This window comes from Stegastes partitus, unplaced genomic scaffold, assembly GCF_000690725.1.
Source record: "Stegastes partitus isolate 25-593 unplaced genomic scaffold, Stegastes_partitus-1.0.2 Scaffold647, whole genome shotgun sequence".
Classification (NCBI taxonomy): domain Eukaryota; kingdom Metazoa; phylum Chordata; class Actinopteri; family Pomacentridae; genus Stegastes; species Stegastes partitus.
In genome coordinates this window covers 278,371-294,348 of record NW_007578378.1, presented here as the reverse complement: position 1 = coordinate 294,348, position 15,978 = coordinate 278,371, and the positions used below count along the sequence as shown (strand labels likewise).

The 15,978-nt window shown below is 40.2% G+C and overlaps 3 protein-coding genes across 3 annotated transcripts; 2 read left to right on the top strand and 1 right to left on the bottom strand.

Moving 5' to 3' along the window:
• Positions 1-2,647: 2,647 nt before the first annotated feature.
• On the top strand, positions 2,648-5,517 carry LOC103363277 (mitochondrial uncoupling protein 2-like). The gene is made up of 8 exons (XM_008289958.1): positions 2,648-2,754; positions 2,992-3,123; positions 3,378-3,515; positions 3,621-3,828; positions 3,914-4,111; positions 4,241-4,342; positions 4,447-4,627; positions 4,720-5,517. The coding sequence occupies exons 3-8, from the start codon at positions 3,390-3,392 to the stop codon at positions 4,832-4,834; spliced, it is 930 nt and encodes a 309-aa protein (XP_008288180.1). The 5' UTR covers positions 2,648-2,754; positions 2,992-3,123; positions 3,378-3,389; the 3' UTR covers positions 4,835-5,517.
• Positions 5,518-9,795: 4,278 nt separating this feature from the next.
• ucp2 (uncoupling protein 2) lies at positions 9,796-11,286 on the top strand. Its single transcript, XM_008289956.1, has 6 exons — positions 9,796-9,921; positions 10,043-10,259; positions 10,346-10,543; positions 10,629-10,730; positions 10,817-10,997; positions 11,158-11,286. Exons 1-6 carry the CDS (start codon positions 9,796-9,798, stop codon positions 11,267-11,269), a joined length of 936 nt encoding a protein of 311 aa, XP_008288178.1. The 3' UTR covers positions 11,270-11,286.
• A 110-nt stretch (positions 11,287-11,396) lies between these two features.
• Positions 11,397-15,418, bottom strand: dnajb13 (DnaJ heat shock protein family (Hsp40) member B13). Its single transcript, XM_008289957.1, has 8 exons — positions 15,351-15,418; positions 15,153-15,256; positions 13,479-13,640; positions 13,245-13,393; positions 12,907-13,020; positions 12,006-12,119; positions 11,834-11,910; positions 11,397-11,578 (listed from the first exon to the last, which is right to left on the bottom strand). Exons 1-8 carry the CDS (start codon positions 15,416-15,418, stop codon positions 11,419-11,421), a joined length of 948 nt encoding a protein of 315 aa, XP_008288179.1. The 3' UTR covers positions 11,397-11,418.
• Between the last annotated feature and the right edge of the window lie 560 nt (positions 15,419-15,978).

The window sequence follows — 15,978 nt, the reverse complement described above, 5'->3', positions numbered from 1 at the left end:
GTTAATTGGTGATTCTAAACGTAGATGTGAATGTGAGTGTGTTTGGTTGTGATGAAGAAAGACATTCTTTTATTTTCATGATGATGAACAAAGTCGTTCTGTTTTCTTTTGATGGTCACCAGACCCTTGTATTCCACCTCCTGTTGCCATCCCATCACCTTTTGTCATGCATTTCCTACCTCCTATCACAAACCCCTGGTTCCACTCCCTGTTGTTCATTGTCCGCTTACCTCCTGCCATTTCATTAACAGCTGTATGTTAACTAACCACTATTCACTTCTGTATTTACATACAGGCCCTCCCCACCCTCTGACTCACCCTGTAAAATGTGCGACACTGCAGATGTTCGGGGTCGGTTTACCATCACAGATTCATGCTCTGTGTTGGTAAGCCCAACGTATACCAGAATACTAATGAACACCCACTATAGCAAACTTCACATGAGGACTATGGGTAAAGTTTCTTCAACAGTTGTCTGTCTCTAAGTGTAGCCCTGTGATAGACTGGTGACCTGTACAGGGTGTCTCCTGCCTTCACCCTGAGTCAGCTGGGATAGACTCCAGCCCCCCCACGACCCTAGTGAGGATTAAGCGGTGTTTTGATTTGTGAGCTATAGTCCTGATCTGTTTTCTGTTTCTTCTAATAAAAGCTGAAATAAAAACTAAGCTTGGAGAACAATGAAGGCAACCAAAACAAAGTATGAGCAATTAGCACACCGTTAAGTCATTCCTGGTACGTTGGGCCATTTGTTGTCTTGGTGAAATATCTCTCTGTGTGTGTTGTGAAATACTGTATGTCGAAATGAACTTCGAAAGTTTTTGATGAGGTTGGAAAAACACTAAATTGGGAGCCAGGTACATCGTGTTCAGATTGTTTACAGCATTTTCTAAATAATAGGAGAAAAAAACATGTGAAATAACAATGGAGATTTATTAATCTTCTCTTATTTAATCATTTGGTTTAATAAAATCAAGAAAATCTGAGCTAAGATGTGAAGGGAATTGACGAAAAACAAACTTGCTGAGAGATTCCCCTGTGCCCCAGTAACCTTTAAGTGACGCATTGGCTGGCTCTATTTCCAGAGTGATGCTCAGTATTTATAGTGTAATGGAGATTATCTCTTTCACAGCACTGATTCAAGGTTCGTGGTATTCAAAGTGGTGACGGGAGTCTGTCTGCTCAGTTTCATTTTCAGGAGGGCTGCTGGGGAGGTCACTGCTGACTGGTTGAAGCCGGACCAATGACTTGTTTACTGATCGGGCTGCGTGCTCAAAGGTTACTGACACTGTGTTCATAGGACACTGTTTTCAGTGTCGGGCGAAGAAAGCAGGTGGTGCTTTCTTCTGTATATTTCACGGGGGGGTACTAAATGCAACTGAAATACACTGTAAATGGATCATTTCCCCTTGAATTCTTCACAATTTCTACTTAACTCTATCTACTGCATATTTTAGTTAAGAAAGACCCTTTATTGTTAATAAATATGTAAAATAATGACAAATGTACAAGTGTAGGACATTTCAGAAGCCAGACTTTTGCCTTGTTTTCAAAAACTTCAAGGGTTTTGGGAAACTTGTCACATGAAATATGAAATATTAGTACACAGGAATATATTTACATTCCACAGAAAATGCAGCAGTATATGAAAAAAGCCCACAAGTGTTATGTTACAAAATGAAAAATTAGCGGTGGCGTTTGGGGAATAGAACAACACCCCAGCACATGTACCAGCAGCTGAAACTTTAGATGTTCGGAGGAGGAGGTTTTGCATAGTCAACTGTACGACATGACGCTAGCTTGAGGGGACCGTGACCTGGAGCTGCAATGGAAAGTCACATGTATAGAGGCATGCACATACAGACCTCCAGCACTCTACCTATGAAGTGTCTCCCCTCTCTAACACTTCCCATCTGACATCCTGTCTCCTTGTTGGGTGCTGCTGCTCTGCCTGAGTTTGAATGATTGCATTCAGATGCTGTGTGCATCCACCCACTCTTGTCCATCGAATGGATTGGCCGAGAAGCACGGCGGTTCCTTTGCTTGGAACGTTTCATAACCTTTATTGCTTGCAGGGAGGAGGGAGGAGGGAATTCCTAAAACTCCTGAAGTGCTTTTGAATTTCATTGTGGTACATTAGCACCAAGCGGAGGATGTGGTGCAAACGTTATCCAGCAGAGAACCCTTTTCAGCCAGTCGAGTGCCCAATAGAAACACTCTGAGAATCCAGACAGGCCTCTCAATCTGATTGGCTGCTTAAATCAACCAATAAAAAATGAGATACGCTCTGCTTTGTCAGTTCTGTAATATGAGCTGCTGTCTTGGCACGTTTAAGCAAAACTTCTGGATTTAAAACTTGAAATTAATAAAGTCATAATATTTCGAACAGGTAAATTTTTCAGTAAAATCAGCTGCAAAATTACACAAAAATATACTAAATGTTTACATCTGCTCATGTGGTCCATACCAGGCTGCCGTTGTGACACCGTTAGGAACTGATCAACAAGTGCTCAGATATCCGGCTGTGTCTCACAGACTGGTAAACATGAGATTCCCATAACAGGTGTGTACAACTTGTTAGGTTGCCTGCAGTCATGTGTGAAAGGTGCCTATAAATTGAGCGGCTACTTCCACAGGGGAACAGTGAGTCCACAGCATGAGGCAGGAAGCAAGCACCCCAAAGGGACTATTTACCTAAAGGATTGTATATTTTTATTTCTCTTTGCTGGATTATAACTTTCTTGGAAAACATTCAAGGTAAAATGTACATCAGGATATCAGTCATTTAAAAAAAAAAAAAAAAGATAAAGCTTATTATGGATTCAGACTCAACTACATCACAAGTAGTGGATTAAAATGTAAAATATACATATTAAATGTTTAAAGTGTACACGTTTTATATGTTATATACCTGCAGTATACTGTGATGTATCACTCATGAAATCAAAAGTACAAACTGTCCATAATTCACAGTGATGAATGTTTGTTTTTCAGTGAGTGGTGGTATGCTGACCTGCCTTTTTCAAAGAGCGTTTATGGCCCACGGCATTTCCACGACAGAACCACTTGCAAAGACTAGTCTACTGCTGGAGAAAACTTGAAGCTTGTTGTTATTTTCACTTACAGGTATGCACGACTTCTGGCATGAACACTTTAAGTCATACTAAATCGCTCAATAACTAAATATTACTTAGACACAGTTTTTTGTTTTTATCGGAATAGACAAAAGTCATTCAGTGTGGAGAAACATGAAGTTGTTGTCCATGTGTGTCTGTCTTAAGCTGAGTAATGATCTTCTTCGGTGCACTTGCTGTGTGTGTTCTAATATAAGGTTGTGGAAAAATAGCATTAAGAGCACATCTTTCCATTTATGTCATCAGCCAAGGCTTGAAATGGTTGGCGTGAAACCCAAAGACATGGTGCCCTCTGCGGCTGTCAAGTTCTTCGGAGCGGGTACCGCCGCCTGCATTGCTGACCTCGTCACCTTTCCATTAGATACTGCCAAAGTCAGACTACAGGTGAGACATATAGTGTTGAAGAAAAGCTTTCCTTTCCAAATACGTCTTATTAAACTTTTTATCACTGTGCTAATGAGAGTGCTTAAATGTCATTCTGCCGTCCAGATTCAGGGAGAGTCTCAGAAGGCTGCAGGCGGCGGTGCAGTGAAGTATCGGGGGGTGTTTGGTACCATCACCACCATGGTGCGCACAGAGGGGCCCAGGAGTCTCTACAACGGCCTGGTGGCGGGACTCCAGAGGCAGATGAGCTTCGCCTCCGTTCGTATCGGCCTTTACGATTCAATGAAGCAATTCTACACTCGTGGCACTGAGAGTGAGTATCAGGTCCCTCTGGAGGTACATGAACATGGTAGTTTCTCTGCTGCGGTGTCGTTGTGACTAACACACGTGTTGCACAGGTGCTGGGATTGTGACTCGGCTCATGGCGGGCTGCACCACGGGGGCCATGGCTGTGGCTTTTGCACAACCAACAGACGTGGTGAAGGTGCGTTTCCAAGCCCAGGTGCGACTGGCTGACGGCGGGAGGAGATACAACAGCACTCTGGATGCCTACAAGACGATCGCCAGAGATGAGGGCGTGCGAGGGCTTTGGAAAGGTACTCGTCTCACCTGTTTGCTTCAAATTTCAATTAATCATAAGAATTCCTTCCACTGATTTTGACTTAGCTATCCTCTGCTTTCTTCCAGGCTAATTACTTATCCTTCTCCATACCTCTATCACTCAGGTACAGCTCCAAACATCACCCGTAACGCCATTGTGAACTGTGCAGAGCTGGTGACCTATGATATGATCAAAGAACTCATCCTGAAGTACGACCTAATGACGGGTGAGACAGCAGAACACTATCAGTCCAGAAAACATCTTAGATATCCAATATACAAACTACTAAATACTGCTCCAGGATGTGACTTTGCCTCTGCTCTCCCGCAGACAACCTGCCGTGTCACTTCACAGCTGCCTTCGGTGCAGGTTTCTGCACAACAGTGGTGGCTTCTCCGGTGGACGTAGTGAAAACACGGTTCATGAACTCAGGAACTGGTCAGTACAGCAGCGCAGTCGGCTGCGCTCTGACAATGCTGAAAAATGAAGGACCTACAGCCTTCTATAAAGGGTAAATACACACCAAAATGACAATGAAGCAACTTAAACAAAAAATAACTCTTTGGGACACTTCTTGACTTCTCTTTCCTTTGTTTCCTTTAGGTTCATGCCGTCGTTCCTGCGACTGGGGTCCTGGAACATTGTGATGTTTGTGACTTATGAACAAATAAAACGAGGTATGACCAGAGCACAGCAGTACTGGGAGTCACCGTTTTGACAGCAGGGATCAGAAGCTGTTTTTGACACAACGGTCTAACATGCACCACAATGCGGTGGTGACTAAGGGTTGGAAAAAGGAGACCTGTAGGAGGCCCAAAGCATCGAATGCTTTCGGGGCCATCGGTCACATTACTGACGTGGCTCGGAGGTGGACTTTACGTAATAAAGACTTGTGGCAGGGAGACTTTTGGGTCATCGGTGCAATACCAGATGTAAGGATTGGAGTATGAAGAGACATTGAATGTTTTGTAATGGTCAGTACTTCCATTGCAAGAAGCTCCTTCAGGTATTAAAGATGGCTGTGAAATGTTTAATCCGGAGGTTTGTGGCTGTTTGAAGGTGACGTTTACAAGAATGAACTGATAGCTCATGTGATTGATTTGAACATGTATAATATTTATATGGCGTAATATTTATGTTTTTGTGAGTTTTCAATGCAAACAAAAGAGATACTGAAACCTAAACAGTGACCATTTCTACAGTATGTCCTTTACATTGTCGTCTGTGTTGTGAATTGTTTACACTGTTCAGTATTGTTTGTGGTTCGTAGTCAGGGATCTGTAGTTGAATGTACACGATTCTCATGGTCAACTGTATGATTTGTTGCTGGTCGATGAGTCGTGATCATGTTACGCACAATGAAACGTGATGTCAAAATCAATAAAGTGGTCTTTTTCCCCCTTTTGTCTGTCATTCGGTTTAACGGAAGCTTTGATAGTTGTGTTATAACAAATGAATCATGAAATACTATTTAAATAGTGATTAGTCACTTCAGAGGAGGTGAAAGCTTTTTTTAGAAAGTTGATACTGTGGGATTTAAGCGAGGCAGTATTCAGCTTTAAGGTGGTAGAAATCTGCATTCAAAAGTCTTAAACAGAATTTACTTCACATCTTTTACTTGAAGAATGATGATTTTTCAAAAATCTTATTGCAAATTCAACATGTCACTTGTATGAACAAATAAACAATAGATTTTTAAAAAAATTTGGTTTCTGATCATTGAAACCAAACACCAAGCCTTCATGGTTAAATTAAAATCTCTCTCCAGTCAATGATAAAACCCCTAAAAACTGTGTGTCTGACTAAACGCCGTTTTGTTTGGAGTGTCTTGGAACATTTGCACCTGCTGTTGTTGCTGCATTTTCACAACTGGGTCAGACACATATAGAAGCTCAGCGGCGTTGTGCTGCTACATGTACGGGACAACATGTACCCAAGCATGCTCATTTACAATACATACATTTCATCAAATATGACAACTCTCTGGTCGTATTTGCTGAGCTCTAACTAATAAGACAATGCTGTCAGGGTCCTATGAAGGGAACATAAAGTCTAACTATTCAGACACACAATATTATGTGGCTTCATTTGCAAAAATGTGTATTGAAAATAAAAACAAAAACTCCTCATTGTGCTTTTGCCTACTTCACAGTATTAACAGTATGCTTCAACTTAACACCTAATGAATGCAGGAACAACGCGCCATGGAGCACGTTTAAACCAAAAATGTGGTGAGACCATTACCCGTCTGAACATATGGCTCTCATTTGGCATGCAGTGTGCTATGTGTTCTTGTGTTTTCAGCATGACTCAGCATCTCCTCTTAAAGTCTGATAATGCCACACAAAGCCCCAAGCAAGCAACAGATGTAATTATATGAATTTAGCAAGTTAAAAAAAATCTGCTTTACAGAACTTCACAAAGTAAAACAGAACTAGTGTCAGACGTTTGATGCTGCTGTTGGTGTGAGGACACAACAGAGAGGAGTTTAAATTATGAAGTCAATAAACAGACAAATGTGTGCATCAGACAAATGCAACGACAGGCGGTTTCTCACATTTATAGTCTGTCCATCTGACCTGTAGGCAGCCACCATGGGTATAATTGGAGCGGGGCCCCATCAGTAACACATGCCATGATGTAACAGCATCATGGCAGTATTTAAGGAGAGGGCTCTGTTCCTCACACTACTGTATCCTGTCCGCTTCAGCTCCAGCGGTTCATTTGGATATTGGGAGGCATTTCCACTTTTCACAAATCAAATCACGGTACAATCAAACTCTTTCACATGACTTTCTTTCCTGCAATCCTGGCATTATTGTTAAGGTTCTGTTACACTGCTATGTTTGCTTTTGTTTTTTTTTTTAAGCTTCTTTCTGCTTTTCAGGATTCGGAGTATGATTTTACGGCTCTTCCCTTTTGAAAAATCTTCTATGGAAAAACAAGGAAACCAATTCATAGCTGGGACAAAGTTTAGCCAAAGGGACACCTTTAGAGAATCTTGATCTCTAATGTTTCTGTCCTAAACGGTTCCAGGAAGGGTAAGAATTACTAACTAAAGTTATTCATTACAAAGATGTGATATATGTATATACTTCTATTGTTGAATTTTCAAAGCTTTTTCTTTGTTCTTGTGAGGGCACATAGTGTACTTAACAACTGTCTTTATTTCAGCATCACTAAAGCCTCCACTTAAGGATGTTGCTTTGTCTTCATGGACTTGTTAATCAGTTAAGCCCTGAGCTATTTTCCAGGCCTCTGCTTGAAAATTTACATACCCATAATAAAAACAGTTCATCTCTGCAACCACAAGGTCTATTTGAATAATTATTGTGTCATAATAACAGGAACACTTGTAAGATTTGTTCAGTCATGTAAATATCAGTATATATGTTCCTGGTTAAGAGTAAATGAAGATGGCACACAGCACAAATGAAACATTTTCAGGTTTGCCTAAAAAAAAAAGAGAGAAAAAAAAGCACTTTCAGGATAATTATGTCTTTGCAATGATCCACCTGCAGCTCTAAACCTCTCCCAGACCATAGCACACTATGTGATCATTCTCTCTGCAAAGGTTGACTCTGAAAAAGTGAAGCAGAACTAAATTGCAAAGTTTTTAGTACAGGCAGTTCAGCCACACTTTGGCACATTTTTGCACAGTTGTGACCATCTGAATGTTCTTAGGTACAAACTATATATTTCACTTGTGGTTTGAACATTCAACCAGTCTGTGTTACGCGTCCTGTGCGTGATGCTGATCAGACTGCTGTGGAGCTGAAGCTGTGGAGCTGCGGAGCTTTCAGTGATTGACATTGCCTTCAAATCGTTAGAGCCAATAGAATATAGCGATAGCCACCAAAATGAGACTGACAGCACTTTTAGCCAATCAGAATCAGCAGAATGCCATCTTGTAGAGGAGCTGCTTGCTGAGCTAGTGCTCACTAGTTAGCTCCCTAAAGCTAACGGAGCCTCCAAAAGATGCCCGTAATGATTTCAGTGTAACACAAGAAGTAGTCCTAGCTGATTCTGGTGTGGATTTACCAATAATTATGGTAGATTAATTATAGCAACTGGACTTGCTTGAGTTTGTTGAAGATGTTTCACCTCTCATCAGCTCTGACTGACCAGTTGGGAGTTCCACATACCTGTATCCTTAAGGAGCCATTAACACCTGAGTTTCAATATCAATTGGGGGTTTGTTACTCCTTCCCCTCGTTATGCGAGTCGTTACTGCGCCCCCTGCCACAATGGGGTTCGTTAGGGTCTTTTGTGACTAGGTGTTTATGTAGTTTCATCTTCCTGGGAGAGATCTTAGGACTGAATTGTAAACAGGTGAGAGGTGATGCCTCAGACCTCCACCTCTGTTGAGGGATGGTCTTTCCAGTTTGATGCAGATGGCTTCTTTCACCCCTCTCTCAAACCATCTGTCCTCCCTGGCCAAAATCTGTACGTTGTTGTCTTGGAATGACTGTCCTTTGTCCTTGAGATGCAGGTGGACTGCTGAGTCCTGTCCTGAGGAGGGGGCTCTTCTGTGCTGAGCCATGTGCTTGTGGAGCAGTTGTTTAGTCTCCCTGATGTACAGGTCTGGGCATTTCTGGCTGCACTGGACTGCGTACATCATGTTGTTTTGTTTATGTCTCAGTGTCTTGTCCTTAGGCTGAACCAGTTTCTGTCTCAGGGTGTTGGAGGGCTTGAAATGAACTGGAATGTTGTGTTTGTTGAAATTCCTCCTGAGTTTTTCAGAAACTCCTGCAACATAGGAGATGACTATGTTGTTTTGTTTCTTGGTCTTTTCTGAGAAGAACATAGTCATCCCCCCGAAGACAACAATGTACAGATTTTGGCCAAGGAGGACAGATGGTTTGAGGGAGGGGTGAAAGGAGCCATCTATGTCAAACAAAAGACCATCCCTCAACAGAGGTGGAGGTCTGAGGCCTCTCACCTGTTTACAATTCAGTCCTAAGATCTCTCCCAGGTAGATGAAAGTACATTCACACCTAGCCACAAAAGACGAACAAAACGAACCCCATTGTGGCAGGGGGGCGCAGTAACGACTCACATAACGAGGGGGAGGAGCAACACACCCCAACTTATACCGAAACTCAGGTGTGTCCTTAGGATATAAGTATCTGGAACTCCCAACTGGTCAGTCAGAACTGATGAAGCTTCTTGGATGAGAGGTGGAACATCTTCAAGGAACTCAAGCAAGTCCAGCTGCTACAATTCATCTACCAGAACAACCATCACCTGGATGACTGAGGACCTTCACAGACATTTACCGACAAAATATACCATTCATAGCAAAACAGCTGAGGTAAGAGAGGTTTTACAACTACAGTTTTTGTTCGGTTTTTGCTGTTCCTTGGGTTATTTCTCTCACACTATTTCTTTGTGTGAACCAGGAGGCCCCCAATTGGGGGCATAAAGGGTTAAATGAGCCTGTGATGCCCAGCAGCTGGAGGCACCAGTATAGAGACTAGTAGTGTGGAACAAGTAAAAAAGGCAGATCCATAAAATATAGCAATAGCCAGGTTGTGACTCTTATGTGCCAATTTGAACATGATATACAACTAACTTTGGATGGAATTTGTGTTTTTCAGATTCTGGAGAAGCTTTACGTCCTGTCCTCATCAACAAACCACCCTTCGGTCCTTGCATTAATCAAAATAATTGTGGAAAATGGTTGGATTTGGACCTGCAGATGTGCCTCCATCAGCAGCTGTGAAGTTTGTGGGAGCAGGAACTGCAGCCTGCATTGCTGACCTGCTCACCTTTCCTCTGGACACCGCTAAAGTGCGGCTGCAGGTAGGAAAACATCACATTTTACCTTTTCGCTTACTGCCTATGAATTCAGTAATTGTGAATGTTTCTCTATCACCTGGAGGAGATAAGTAACCCAAGTCTGATTCCATTATGTCCTGCACAGATCCAAGGAGAGGTCAGAGCCTCAGCAGCTCCAGGGAAAAGCCCTGCAGTGACATATCGTGGAGTGTTTGGCACCATCACCACCATGGTGCGCACAGAGGGACCTCGGAGTCTTTACAGTGGACTGGTGGCCGGACTGCAGAGACAGATGAGCTTTGCCTCCGTCCGCATCGGTCTCTATGACTCTGTTAAACAGTTCTACACTAAAGGCTCTGATCGTGAGTATCTACTAATGTAATGTTCATTGAGCTGAGGGAGTCCCACACCGGTCAGGCTTGACATCTCTCTCTCTCCATTGTTACAGATGTTGGCATCGGCAGTCGGCTGCTTGCAGGATGCACCACAGGTGCCATGGCAGTTGCTTTTGCTCAACCTACAGATGTGGTAAAAGTCCGCTTCCAGGCCCAGGCCAGGTCTGGTGAGCATGCTAGACGCTACTGCGGCACCATTGACGCTTACAAGACCATTGCTAAGGAAGAAGGTGTTCGTGGACTATGGAAAGGTAGCTCAGATTACAAAATGCAAGTGTATCTTAAAAATGACCTTTTCATTTCTAATGACAAATCTTTTTATGCTCTGACATGCAGGTACAGCCCCAAACATTGCACGCAGCGCTATCGTTAACTGCACAGAGCTGGTGACATATGACTTCATCAAGGACATGCTTCTTAAGTCCACTGCCCTGACAGGTAAATTCAGCCCAACATGCTCCTGGTGTGATTTAATACTCAAATGTTTCCATCCTGTAGTGTAACGCTCAACCTGTACTCCACAGATAACCTGCCCTGCCACTTTGTATCGGCCTTTGGTGCAGGGCTGTGCACAACAGTGATCGCCTCCCCTGTGGATGTGGTCAAGACAAGATATATGAACTCTCCTCCTGGCCAGTACAGCAGCGTCCTCAAGTGTGCTGCTGCTATGATGACCCAAGAGGGACCACTTGCCTTTTACAAGGGGTAAGAAATGAGTGCATGAACGATATTGAAAGAATTAATGGAGTAAACACAATACATTACACATTCACAGAGGAGGCTATAAACAGCTGCAAACACAATGACAGCTATTATTATGAATGGATTGCAATTAATCATGTTTTTCTCTTTTCTTTCTCCCAAGGTTCATGCCATCTTTCTTGCGCCTGGGCTCCTGGAACGTGGTGATGTTTGTCACATATGAGCAGCTGAAACGAGCCATGATGGCAGTGAATCACCGCCACACAACTATATAATCACTATTGTCACAAGGCTAATGTTGAACCACAGTTGTTTTTATTTTTGTTTCCTCTCGATGTATATTTCAACTCCAGGTATTGCAGATTGTATCAGTCCTTTTCTTTCTTTCATGACAGAGATGAAGTCACATGTATCTAAAATGGGATCAACATTTAAATGCTAGGGCTTGTTTGATCAGCTGTTTCCTCTCAGCCGAGAGCTTCTCAGGGAACTGGACATCAAACGTAATTATGAGGTCTCCTCTCTGGGAAGGATCCTGGGACAGCGGCATTCCCTCTCCAGTCAGCACTTTTCTGTACGTGGGGCTGATATGTTATGACAAATCAGGAGGACATTAACTGATGAAGATGATGCATGAAATCAAAACATAGAGTTCTGTAAAATTCCCAGTTTAAGTGTACTGTTGTACTGTATTATTATTAAATGTTTGAATTGTACATCATCGCCTCTCTTCTGATCTTTTAGTATTTTAGATGAATGTCAATTTAACAAGACTACAAAATCAGATATAAAACATGATCATTGTGTCATATTGCACTTCAACATGGGAAAACACTCACTGCACAATGTCATTGATCGGGATTCTGAGTAGCCTGCCATCTAGTGTCTGCACATCCACAGAGAAGCCAGTCAACGCCTGTGGGAAAAGGAATCAACTTGCATATTCACTGTCTATCCAATAAAACAAAAATCTTTAAGTATGAGCAATATTGAAACCCTAACAGGACTCACCATCTCCAGAGAGATCTCCACTTTGTACATCAGGTCATCTTGTTGTCTTACAAACATGGGATGACTCTTCTGCCGCACAATAAACACGATATCTGCAGGGATGCTGTTTGGTCCCTGAATTTCAAAAAAACAGAAAAATACAGCAGGATCATTTCCATGCATGATTCGATAAAGAATAACCTTCTGCATATATTTTTGTTGGACTAAATTTGATCAGATCAAATCAAATAAAAAGGCTGATGTGCGATGACCACACCAGCATCTACTGAGGCCACCAACTAAAAAAGCAGATTCAGCCGATATTAAAACACTCCAGGATTAGGGGTGCACATAATGATTATTTTCTAAAATGTATCCTTTAAGATGAATGAATCAGTTGATTTAAAAATGTCTGAAAACTGTGAAAAATAAAGATGACGTCCTCAAACGTCTTCTGTTGTCCACAACCCAAAGATATTCAGTTTACCATCAAAGTGAGAGAAAGAAGAATTCTAATTTTAGGGGTTGAAATAAAAGATTTTAGGTGTTGTTTCTCGACAAAACGACTCATACTGATGAAATAATTATTTAAAAAAATAGTTGGTCATTAATTAAATAGGTGACAACTTATTGATTAATTCAGTAACTGTTGCAGTTCTATACCTGAATAATGAGATAAACTTTTAGATGCTTTAGAAAATATTTTATGCTTTGCTGTTCATAGAAACCCTACTTTGCTTTTACTCATACTTCCTGGATTCTGTGGCTTGCAGTAAAAACAGGTTTCCAGTTTTAGGGGCACCATCATAAAAATCTTTCAGTACTAATTACAATAAAACATAAAGGAATATAGTTAACACAAATTAAATAGAACACGTACAAATACACGTGGGCACACTAGTATTTTTTCTTCTTCATTTACCTGATCTCCCTCTTTGGAGAAAACAATTCTTGTGCCTTCCTTCCACCCAGGCTTGACATTTATTGTCAGGATCTTGTCTTTGATACTTGACGCGTTTCCATCTTCATTCATAACCTGAAAAATTAATAAGCCATCGCATAATGTCTACTAAAAAAGTGAATAAATGTATTTCAATTGGCGTGTTTGTGTGGATGTTGTTGTGAGTGATTGTTGGGTTGATGGATCTAAGTCGCTTGAATCAGAGTTCATGAGGAGCTCTCAGTCTAATGGAAGTATGAATGATTTAACCACTCAGAAGTTATGGGATAAGAAAAGACAGTTCATACAGCAGCTCTTACCCGCCGAGATATCTTAATCTTTTTTGTGCATCCGTGGAAGAGGTCATCCAGGGACAAATGAATGTCTCTCTCTATTGGAGAATCTTGTGTCTTTACCACTCCTGGCTGCAGGCCGCCCAACTGCATCGGTGCATCGTTTGTATAGAAGTCTAGCAAAAAAAAAAAATATTGGTTAAATGCAGCTGGTTTAAATTGTGAAAATCACTGTATTGTCTTTGATGCTATCTTTGTCACCTGCAAATGGGTTGTCGCCTCCAAAAAACTGCCTGAATGTTTTATCAGGATTCCCGTGGTAAACATATTTCGATGACCAAGCTCCACCGCTGCCAAACTCGGCTGGGACACCACCCTTTAGACCCTCCTCACCAAACTTGTCGTAGGTTGCCTTTTTTCGAGCTGTCATGAAGAAAACAGACACGGTTTCATGAACATGCTGTATGTCTCTTTGCAGAAAATACTACCTGTAAATACACCTATGGATTAAATATGTGTATTGTGATAAAAGGTGGATAAAAGATTAAGTCAGATGATTAGACTGACAAGTAGCCCCGCCTTTTGTTAGAAATGCAGCATGAATACTGCATATTAGCCATAATTCTTCTCATTTTGGTTAGATTATGTTTATTATTTGTTAATAAAAGAGGTTTTCCTATATTCAAGCCCTATGATAGTTTCCTTGTTACACTTTGCAGTACAAATATGTTACTGCAACTTTATGTTTTGTATTGCTTGATTGCTTTTTAGTCCTTCTTGAGCCAAAAGAGCAGAAAGGATAGCAATCAATTTTTGCAGCATTAAAAGCTGTAATTAATAAAAAAATAAGGGCTGTATAATTATTCACTTTTCTATTTGTGTGCTCATCTTTAACTCTGTTGCATGGTACTTTTTGCTACTGCAATGACTCAGAGTGTAGTAGAGTAATGTGATACAGTTATTTAACCTAAAATCAGCAAGCACAGGCTACACTGAAAAAAAATCCATAAAATCTTTTCATTTTACTATTTAAAAAAAAAACTTAAAAATATCAGTACATATAAAAAAAAAAGCCAGACTTTACATATCTAATTTAAAATAACCAGTAAAAACAAGAAAAAAAAAGAAAACAAAATATTTTACATAAAAAGAGTGTTATGGTGTTTCCTCGCGTTTAATAGATGAAATGACTTAAATTCAAGTTTAATACGGTAAACATATTTCTAAAATTCAATACAGTTATTGACAAATAACAGAAAAAGGACTAGCTCTGTAACTTTATGTGGATTTGTTTGTCCAAAAACAGACATCGTGTTTAATTACAAAAGTTTTCAGAACAAAAATGTTGAATTAATTTGTTTTAATTTAAAAAGATCTGTATGTACCAATAAACTATCAAACGACAGTTTTTTTTGTCCTTCATATATTTTCTATTACATATTATTGGTAAGTTTATTGTTTGCCATGTAAATATTCTTCAATAATCATTAAAGGTTAAAAGAAATTAAGGCAACAGCTGCTTTGTAAACTCTCGCGAGATTTACAAAAATGACCGAAAACAGTAGTTGACTCTTGCATTCAAAGCTTTGTTTACCATGTAAATATTCCTCAATAATCATTAAAGCTTCAAAGAAATTAAACGTCACAACATGAAATAAGAGCTAGCAAATTTATTTTAAATTTTGGAATTACTGTGTTTTCATGAGAGGTTGCGTTCTGGTCTTCTTTTTCGTATTATTTTATTTTATTTTATTTTATTTTATTTTATTTTATTTTATTTTATTTTTTTTACTGCACACAGTCATTGGTGCACCCAAATATTTGACGTTAATTTGTCATTACAACAAAATTTCAAACATACGTGTAGGATTAAATCAACTAAATAATTGGTCTAACGTCAACATCCAGTGTAAAACAAACTCTTCTTCTACTTACGGTCGCTCAGAACATCATAGGCTTCACCGAGCTGAACGAACGTCTCGCTGCTTCCAGGTTCTCTGTTGCTGCTCGGATGAAACTTCAACGCAAGACGTCGATATCTGTCAAGAAAAACGAGGAAAACTGTGACGATGAGCACAAAACGCCTGATATAAAACACCTGCTTTAAGTTTTAACATCTGTTAGCTGACTTACGCCTTTTTGATATCTGCGTCTGTTGCGTCTCTGTTTATTTCCAGAGTCTCGTAGTAATCGCTGCTCATGTTGGAATTAAATATTATATCCCAAAAAACCAAAGTGAAGCTCAGTGTGTCAGTAAAACGAAGCAGCTAAAAACACAGAGCGGCCGCTGTGTAGTTTGGTTTCCAAGGTAACAGCTGCTTTGCAAACTCTCGCGAGATTTGCGAAAACGTAACAGTAATTGACTCCTGCATTCAAAGCTGTAACTTTTTGTTATAGGCTATTAAAAAAAAAGCCAAGCTGACTGTAAACTTGAAACAATATATAGATACATCAAGATATTGTTTTAATATTGTATACGTTTAAATAATGTTTGTTAATGTTGCAAATGACTTACTTTGTTTTTTTGTTTTTAAGTTATTATAACGAGGAAGACTAATGAATTGGAATGAATAATGTTATTAGTATAATTACACCATATTAAAATGTTTTGCTTAAAATTTAACAAAAACATCAAGAATATCTAAAAAGCACAATTTGTTAGTGACATAAACTTACAAAAAGGACAAAATAAGAGTTTCAGACATTAATGTTGGTACGTCTAACTCAATTTCAACCACTTTGTGATATTCAGAGATTTTAT